The 10,061-nt window shown below is 33.9% G+C and overlaps 1 protein-coding gene across 1 annotated transcript; it reads left to right on the top strand.

Moving 5' to 3' along the window:
* The first annotated feature begins 697 nt into the window (after positions 1-697).
* On the top strand, positions 698-3,582 carry LOC115955304 (G-type lectin S-receptor-like serine/threonine-protein kinase LECRK3). Its single transcript, XM_031073394.1, has one exon. It carries the CDS (start codon positions 1,125-1,127, stop codon positions 3,495-3,497), a length of 2,373 nt encoding a protein of 790 aa, XP_030929254.1. The 5' UTR covers positions 698-1,124; the 3' UTR covers positions 3,498-3,582.
* The last annotated feature ends 6,479 nt before the right edge of the window (positions 3,583-10,061 follow it).

The raw sequence follows: 10,061 nt of genomic DNA, 5'->3' as shown, positions 1-10,061 counted from the left end.
ACCGTGATATTACATTACACTGTAATATTACATTATTGTAATCTTACATTAATATAATCTCAATACAAAAATACAACATTAAATAGTTTAGGTAAGTAATGAGATTAAGGTAATATGATATATTTTATAATTTTAGATTATGGTGATGTTAGAAAAAATAAAATAAACAAAAAATCTTAATGTCACATTATCATAATATGCATCACATAAATGGCACATCACAGCAAACCAAATGTTCCCTTAAAATATCTTACTATTCCCTTAATTGTATGCAATCTCTCTATCTCACACACACCATGTTATTACAAGATGAATCCCTTGAGGTGGTCCCAAGATACAAGCAAGAGGTTTTGAACAGTGTGTGTTATTACAAGATAAATCCCTTGAGGTGGCCCAAAGATGCAAGCAAGAGGTTTTGAACCAAGATTTTCTAACCAAGTTCTCATGACATGCTTAAGAACCATTTAGCCTTTACTCAAAAAAAAAAAAAAAAAAATGCACTTAGCCAACCTCTTGAGGTTACTAAGAATTAATATGTATATATGTTAATCCTTTTGATCTCTGTTTTCTACTTTCTGTTTTAACAGTTTGCATAGACACTTAATGAAGAAATTTATGTTTGGAAATCTATTTCACGATTGTGAAGCATTAAGAAGCTATAGCTTCCTTTTGTCTCTCTTACTTACCTAACTGCTGAAACTGAAGCAAAACATCTGCAGAAGCAATTAAAGAAAACGGCATCGTTTTGTGTCAAAGGAAAGAAGCAGCTACAGAGGAAAAGCGACGTCGTATTGCTAAATGAAACTTTAGTTGCTGGCACGTGATTCAGGCATTAGAAGAACACACATTGTAATCTTATTTGTTTTCCCTTTAAGCTGTTAGATTACTTTCTGTTTTAGTTAGTTAATTTTGCTTAATTCTCGCCTAATTTTCTGGGCTTGTGTAACTGATTGCTATGGTGTATAAATAGCAAATCAGTGTGTAAGATTAAGTAAGTTTTTCATTTACTTCGTGAATACAAGTTTTTTCTTTCAGAGAATATCTCTTTCCTTCCAGAAATTTCTTTCTTGTTACTAACAGTTAGAGAACCGAATACTAGTATTATTTTTCTTTCATCGCCTCCCATGGCTTCCATATCCTTCGTTCTCTTAGTCCTATCCATAACCTTTGCAGTTGGAAGAGCTCAAGCAAAGGAATCTAACCCAATAACCATGGGCTCTTCAATTTTCCCCACAACTCACCCTACTTCATGGCTTTCGCCCGCTAGCCTATTTGCATTTGGATTCTATCAGCAAGGCAGTGGGTTTTCCGTTGGAATTTGGTTGGTTGGTATAGACAACAAAACAGTTGTGTGGACAGCAAATCGTGACGATCCACCAGTCACCTCAAAGGCAAAGCTGGAATTTACCAAGGATGGTAAGCTTCTGTTAATAACAGAGCAAGGACAGAAACACCTTATTGATAGTAATACAACAAACTTGGTTTCTCATGCCGCCATGCTTGATTCTGGCAATTTTGTGCTCTATAACAAGGATTCCAAGTTCATCTGGCAGAGTTTTGATCATCCTACTGATACCATTTTAGGAGATCAGGCTCTGTTCACTGGAGGTCAACTGCTCTCCAGTTTGAGTGAGAGTGACCACTCAACTGGACGGTTTCATCTCGTGATGCAGTCTGATGGAAACCTTGTTTCATACCCAGCAAACAGTGGAGATGCCGTGCCAGATGCGTATTGGAGTACTGACACCTATTCTGGAAATGGTTTCAATATTCACCTTTATCTTAATGCTTCCGGCAGTTTAATCCTCGTCAACGAGTCCAATTTAGAAACAGTCAAACCCACTTATCTTTATTTATATCCGACCAGCACTAGCAGCATCAATACCATTTATCGTGCAACTCTTGATGCTGATGGAATTTTTCGATTGTATTGTCACACCTATGATGAGAGAAGAAACTACAGAGTATCTCGTTTGTGGTCAGCATTAAATAGTCAATGTGAAGTAAAGGGTTTCTGTGGCTTCAACAGCTTTTGTACACTATATGACGACCAAGGCAACTGTGATTGCCTTCCAGGGCATGATTTTGTAGACCCCAATCGAAGGACTCTTGGCTGTGAGAGACACTTTTCAGAAGTAGGGTGTAGAGGTGGGAAAGAAAATGCAGTTTCTTATAGCATGAATACTATGGATAAGATGGTGTGGGGAAACACCCCGTATTTTTCTGCAGAAATGTCAATGGAAGAATGCAGCAGCTCATGTTTGGAAGACTGCAATTGTGGGGCGGCACTATTCGAGAATAGTCTTTGCCAGAAACAACAGTTTCCACTGAAATATGTTAGGAGAGATATAAACGACGGGTACAAGGCGTTCTTGAAGGTGGGTCTCCACCCAATTAAGCCACTGCCACCCGTTGTTTCTAACACAGTCGTAATCACAAGCAAAATAGCGAAGTTACAAATTGTTCTTCTAAGCTTGGGTTTTACTATATTGTCATGTTTAGCTCTTGCAACCTTTGGCCGTTTCATTCTCAAAATTCTAGTTTTAAATTACAAAATGATGTTAAGGAATGGAAATTTGGGCCTGCCTGAGGAGCTAACCTTAAGATTGTTCACGTATGCTGAGCTCAAAAGAGCAACAAATGGTTTTAAGGAAGAGTTGGGTAAAGGTTCTTTTGGAGCAGTTTACAAAGGTGCTCTAAACAAAGGTAAAAAACTTGTTGCAGTGAAGAGACTAGAGAAATTAGTTGAAGAAGGTGAAAGAGAGTTTCGTGCGGAGATGCGAGCAATTGGAAGAACCCATCACAGGAACTTGGTTCGGTTACTGGGTTTCTGCACTGAGGAGTCTAAAAGGCTTCTAGTTTATGAATATATGAGCAATGGCTCCCTTGCTGACCTTCTGTTTGGGGCATTGTGGCGTCCAGATTGGAATGAGAGGTTGAGAATTGCATTGGATGTTTCAAGAGGAATTCTCTATCTACATGAAGAGTGTGAGGCCCCTATCATTCATTGCGATATAAAGCCTCAAAACATTTTGATGGATGATTGTTGGAATGCTAAAATCTCTGACTTTGGGCTGGCCAAGTTCTTAATGCCAGATCAGACAAGGACCTTCACAGGGGTCAGAGGAACAAGAGGGTATGTGGCACCAGAATGGCATAAGAACATCCCTATATCAGTGAAGGCAGATGTTTACAGTTATGGGATTGTGCTCTTGGAAATTGCATGTTGCAGAAAGAACATAGATGTTAACGCATCCGCTGCAGAGGAGATTGTCCTTTCTTCTTGGGCCTATAAGTGCTTTGCTGCTAGAGATTTATATAAGCTTGTGATTGGTGAAGAGGTAGATATGATGAGCTTGGAGAAAATGGTGAAGGTGGGACTGTGGTGCATTCAAGAAGAACCAGCTCTTCGCCCCTCTATGAAGAATGTCGTCTTGATGTTAGAAGGTATTACTGAAGTACCAGTTCCCCCATGTCCAACTACTTCCTCCATGTAATCAATTTCGCCTATAGTTGAAATTTTTGTTTCTCATTTGTACAAATAAGTGATGACACATGATGCATGGGCATGTTGTATTTTCATTTTGAAACAAATGTATTACTTATGTGAAATTATCATGTAATAAATGTTTAGAGAATTACTTGAAACAAGATGTGAATAGTGTGCACATGAATGCTTGTCTTTGGCAAGTTAAAATAGGCTCACCCCAGAAGATAAAAGATTTAACCGTCTCCATTAGTAACATATGTTGTTCTACAATGTGAGACAGATACCCATGGTTCTTGTTGTTAGCAATAGCAGGCAGACACAATATCTTATACAAATTCCATGCCAAATGTACCTTAAACTTCAAAGAAAAAACCTGCAAAAAGTTCAACCAACCAATGTCTTCAACATACCCCTTATATTGCTACCTGTTGCTCTCAGAGTATATGCTGTAATTTCATTGTTTTGTCTCCAAATTTGGAAATATGGTGGTGGTTGTGCAAGTTACCAAAAATATAGATGATGAAAGGGTCAGATGATCAATAATCTGCAATTAATCTTAATATGCCATCTTGTCTGTTCACGGAAGTCTTACTGTCACAAAATAAATAGCTTGATTTAGAACAAATTAAAGTGAAGTCATATAACACAAGTTAATCTGAAACAAGCATCTGTAACAATCAGATAACAAGATATGTAAAGGTGAAATTAAATTCTTAAATGTGAATGAGGAGATGATTTCAAAGATAAAAGGAAATAACATGAAATGTAAATTTGAATTATTAAAACAAATCTGTTTAGTGGTTGACATGAAATGAAACTTGCAAAAATACATTGTTCTTAGCAAAAAGTGTTCAGGAACTTTTAACTTGAACTTTACTTTCTCATTAAGCAGAGCTATTTCTGTGAAGGGTGAAGTTATGGAAGTGGGGATAATTGCAGCTCCGAAGAACTAAGAAGGAAATATCAATTTCTCTGCGCTAAAATGTGGATGTCATGTGATTTCCTACCCTGTTACATATGTAACTATAAAATTTATAAATTGTCAACCTCTATTGGTTAAAAATCTCTTCCCTAAATTAGTTTCATAGTGTTACTGGCATATATAGTTGTATTTAAGAAAGAGCTTACATTTTCAAGCTGCCAACAACACACCCTCCCCCCCAAAAAAAAAGGGAGCTTACTTTAAGTTTTAAGGACATGTCAAGATCCTTTCTCAATTGAATCATACTAAATTCAAAACAGATCAGTTATATGATAATACACATCATATTTTATTTTTTGATTTCATATTAATCTCAATTATTCTATTTGTCTGAGTCTGCATTCCATGGTCTAATGCATCTTAGTTTTTGAAAAGTATTAACTACTTATGCACTTGATTCTTTCACTTTTACTCCGGGAAGTGGATGCTTTGAAGGGGAAATAGCATCTGCAGTTGAAGATGCTATTTCCAATAAAATTAGAGAAGGAATTATAAAGCTCGAGTCTTGGAATCACTTCAAATATACATCCCAGTATACATCCCATTGCTGTTTTAAATGCCACTTGTGTGGCCAATCCTGTGCTGTGTAATTCTTCCATTGAATTTGAGATTAAAGGTCTAGTCCCAGCACTGTAAAGGACGCATTTGTAGATTCAAACTATAACCATAAAGGATGGAGGGGTTCTACTTCCTGCAGCCGTCCAGCTAAGATGAATCAGAACTCATTACAAGAAACTGTCTTTAATTATGTATCATAGTTTACTTTGATGTATGTTGTTTCACTGTCAAACTCTTGCTTTCTACTTCTAACTTCACTATTCAAGTACAGCTGAAAAGAGAGCGCATGTATGGAATTTGAAAATATCAAGCTATACAACTGTGTTATGCATTTTTTACATTGTCAAGATGGGACATATTACCTAAGACTGGCTTCTGGCTTTGTCCTAGTATCGTTAAAGTGTCTTATGCTAGATTGAAATTGTTGCCTGAGCACTAATAACTCAACTTGAAATTGGGCATATCTGAGTTGCAGCCTTGTGTTTCCTTTATTGTAATTGAAATTGGACACTGAACTAAAGCTTCTTTTTGTGGTCAGGCAGATTATCTTCAATGAATTTTTGACAAAATACCGGATCAGTCCATTTTGAACACTGCTGGAGGTAGATACATTGTTCCTAAACTGTGCAAGCAGTACTGTGCTATTTGTTGGCTCAAGAGATAAGTACTTCAGGCTTAGCAGAAATCTTGAGGAATAATTTAGGTAGTAGTGTCAGATTGAAAGACTGCAACATGCTTGAAGTGGAGTGAGATTGGCGACCTGCACATCCCATCTTTAGATCAGTGTAACTTGGTCCCTGCCAGTTTGCAACAACTTATTGTTGGGAAATTGAAGACAAACAGAAAGCCCAAAAGTGACCAAAATTTTCAGTGACTAGCAGAACTCTCGGATTTAACCCCAACTCCAAGGAAAATTTCACTATTAAAATCAACATTTACAATTAAAATAGGCAACATTACAAATTGCGACCTCTAACTTTGCCTAAAAATTCAATTTAGTCCTATAACTTCAATTTCATTCAAATCAGTCCTCTAACTAAAATCAAATCAATTAAAAGTTAAAACCATTGCAATCACTTCCAAACCAATTCATTCAACCCAATCAATTCAAACCTAAATCCATTCAAGTCTCATGCCGCTAAAGAACATTCCTAGTAAGCAAAAAATTAATAAACTTAAGGGTTATGTGTTTTGGGCTTATTAAGGGCCCGTTTGTCACTGTTGTTTAAACAACAGTTTTCAGTATTTAAACCACATTACACGTATTTTCACACACTTTTTCACTCACAAGTATTTCTAAAAAATAAAAACAACATTACTAGAACAACATTACAATACAAGCCCTAAAAATTAATGCTCATTGGAATTCGTTGTGTTTGTTTATGAATTAATGATGTCAAGGAATGAATTGGTTATTTCTTTCGTACTCCACTTTTGGTTGGAGAATCTGTTCCATATGTTTTATCTGGTTTGTAACGGATTCAAGGACAGCAGAGTACATTTCACTTGCTTTTAGTGGCTAGGAAGCTCAGCTTTGAATATGGTGATTGTGCTCGAGTAAGAAGACAAGCTTAGATTTACTGCGGATGGACAAAGTTTGGCTACAACTCTACTTAATATCTTTTTATCAGATATGATTTTGACAAACTCATCATTAAATTACATTTTTCTTAAATCCTTTATGTTGCAAATTTTCCAAAATATCAAAAATCAATACTTATGTCATCAATTAAATATTTGAACTTCAAGTTTTTGTAGTCTCAAATTATACATTAAAAAAATGAAGTTAATAGATCGAATAGTAAATAACATTTAATTGATACGAAATTTGATATGCATATTAGAAACATAAAGAATATGCAATCCAACGATTATATTTTTAAAATATATAATCATGTTGATCTTTTTAGTGGGAATTATAGTCATCAACTGCAAACAAGTATGTAGCTAAACTTTGTCTACTACGAATTAGTCTATGCGTTCAAATGCACGTTATCGGCAATTTGAGGCAGTCTACTACAAAGAGCGAAAGTAATATCATTTGAAGTAGAAAGGTTGAATTTTGTTGAAATCTCTGTATTGAAATTTTTGGATGAGAGAGATCAAGAGATGACAAAAAAAAATTGCTTTTTAATTTTCTTTTTTTTTAAATCATTTTTATTAGTTTTTGGTTTTTTATTTTAAATTTGAAAAACCACCAAAAAAAAAAAAAAAAAAACTAAACTAAATCACTTTGAACGCTTAACAACAGCCCATTTAGGGATATTAAAGGGAGAATTGAATTAAATGAAGTTCAAATTACAGGACTGAATTAAATTTTGTATAAAATTAGAAAATACAGTTATAATTTGGACGTTAAAATATATGTATATTCCTAATTGGTAGTAGAACTTATTAGCGTGATCCCACCATCTACTCCAAGTCGTTATGACTATTCTAGTATGAACTTTTCCACACGTCCATGACTTCAAGAAACTCCTTGATAATTCTTCTCCACCATAGAACAAAGAAAGCTTTGTGGCTTCAACTTTTGATGAACTATATTATGTGGTGAAAGAGGTTCTAGGGTTTTGATCTTCTTAAATGCAAGCATTGTTTTCTCATACCTCTAAAAACCTTAATTAGGTTGACTTTAATGAGCCCTTATATAGTAAACCAAGTAGGGCACGAATTCCACCTCATTAGCCAACTTAGTGGACCTCATTAATAATCAGGTTTCCTGTGTCTCAATTGAGCGGGCCTTAGTCGGGGGCATGTTGAGAGATTGGTCTAAATCAATCGAGAGACAACTGAGGGTTGATTGAGATTCTAGTTATTGTCCTTTTCTTGAGATAAATCTTAGAGTTGATCTTGTCTTAATATTTGAAACTTAAAAGTCAAAAACAAGATACATTGTCATGGATTTGCTAACGCTAACATTACAAGTTACAACCCTTTTCTTTTGAGCTACTTAAATCAAAAGAAGGGAAAGAGATTCTTAAAACACATACCCATGTTTGCGCATTTAAACTAAAAACCTACTAATAATGTTGAGAGACTTGCAACTTAATGGCATCTCATGCTCTCCTTTATAAGTAGAACTAAGGTTCAAATATCTCCATTATTGTAATTGTCAAATTTTTTTTTAGAGAGAGAGAGAATTAAATAGAATCTTTTGATAAATTTTCTACTAACAATATAAAAAATCTAACAGATGAACTAGACAAAAATCTCAAAATGAACAAAAATTTCAGCAAAAGGGTTAGAAAGTAATGATATAATATAACTAAAAAGATAACAATAAAAATTACCATAATAATGTTCAAACATGTAATATAAAATTCTTGATCATATAAAAAGACTAGTTTGTTTTTCCCTTTTACTCAAAATACCTGCTATAGTTACTTCCAATTTTTTTTTTCAAAATTAAAATTGTTAAAATCCTACTCAAAATCAATTGCCTTACAAGATCATAAAGTGGATTAGCTATTTATCAATTAAAAAAAAGTGGTTAGCTAGAATAATTATTTGCATCTTAGAAGCAAGAATCATTTTTAAATAAAAATTTTAGTGTATATTACACTAACCTCCCTTGTGGTTTTATGAAATGACACACTTTGCCAAATGTTTCGTGAAACACTCACCCCTTGAGGTTTATATATGAATGCAACAATGAAGTTTTCACTTCAAGGGGAAGTGTCATTTATACAAACATTTAGCAAGAGAGTGTCATTTCAATAAATCTCAAGGGAGTGTGATGTAATTTACCCAAAATTATATAATATATAAATTTAAATAATATTATATAATTTCTATGTAAATATATTACGTTAAGAATATCTCATTTAAATTTATTGTCATATCCCTCAAAATGTATCTAGCCTGATATGTCCAATGCATGAAATAATTAATGTTGAGATTGAGCCGAGACAAGTAAACAAAATCAAAGTCTTTAAAGTTTTCTAGCTAGCCTAGTCTATCAGCATCTTGTGACCTTTCAAAAGGGTGATTTTGTTGCTTCTTAAATTCTCAAAAATGACATATGGCCGATAAAATAAAATTCTCAAAATAATTAAATATCTAAAATTATGTGAATCCAAGATAAAGGGAAACACTACAATAGGCAACTAAAGAAAGTAGAAAGTTAAAGGTTATGGGAATATGTTTGCTCTGAGTTTCTGAAGTAAAGGTTCAGAGGTCATAGGATTTCTTAGTTGGATAGGTAAGGCATAAAGGGATATTGTAAGAAAACATGAATCACGAGCTTTGCACATAAACATGAATTGTGTGATAAAGGCAATATATGTATGTATCATGGGAGGATCAAATATGAGTCACCTCTTTTTACAATACACAGATCTATCAGAGTCCTGAACTAACACCTTATATTATAAAGTTTCTCATGATGTTTGGGCTAACACATAGATCTATCATTTTAATCCAAAACTAAAATTAGTGATCAAAAATATATTATCAATCATTTATATTCTTTACTTGATGTGAGGAAAAAATCATTAAACCAATCATATAACACTCACTCAAAACTATTTCAATAAACAGTTACATCAAATGTAGGGTCCGTTTGGTAGCAGTGTTTAAATATTGTTGCTCAGTTTTCAGTGTTGTGAAAATACATGTTTGAGTATTATAGAAATACATGTCAGAAATATTGTTGTTATTCTGAAAACTATCATTTAAACAACAGTGTCAAACAACCCCGTAATTAAAATGTGAATTTTGCTCAGAAAAGTTATTATCAAGAGTCAAAATGATGATACATTTTAACAGTAAATTAATGGTAATGATGAGTATGACAATAATCATTCTAACGACAAAGAACAACTTTTAATATATAAATTGTATCCCAAAAAAAAAAAAAAAAAAAACTTTTTATATATAAAAGATAATAATAATATATCGTAGCTTTAGAGCAGCCGTACGTGTTCTGACCAAGAATAGCGTATTAACCTTAGACAGGAAAATTTTCCGTTTAGCCCCTTGTATTAAGCAATAAAAGTGGCCTTATTTTAACACAAGAAACGTTGCTTGTTA

This window comes from Quercus lobata, chromosome 8 (genome assembly GCF_001633185.2).
Source record: "Quercus lobata isolate SW786 chromosome 8, ValleyOak3.0 Primary Assembly, whole genome shotgun sequence".
Classification (NCBI taxonomy): domain Eukaryota; kingdom Viridiplantae; phylum Streptophyta; class Magnoliopsida; order Fagales; family Fagaceae; genus Quercus; species Quercus lobata.
Note: the sequence above shows the minus strand (reverse complement) of the source record. Positions and strands in the feature narration are given on the sequence as shown.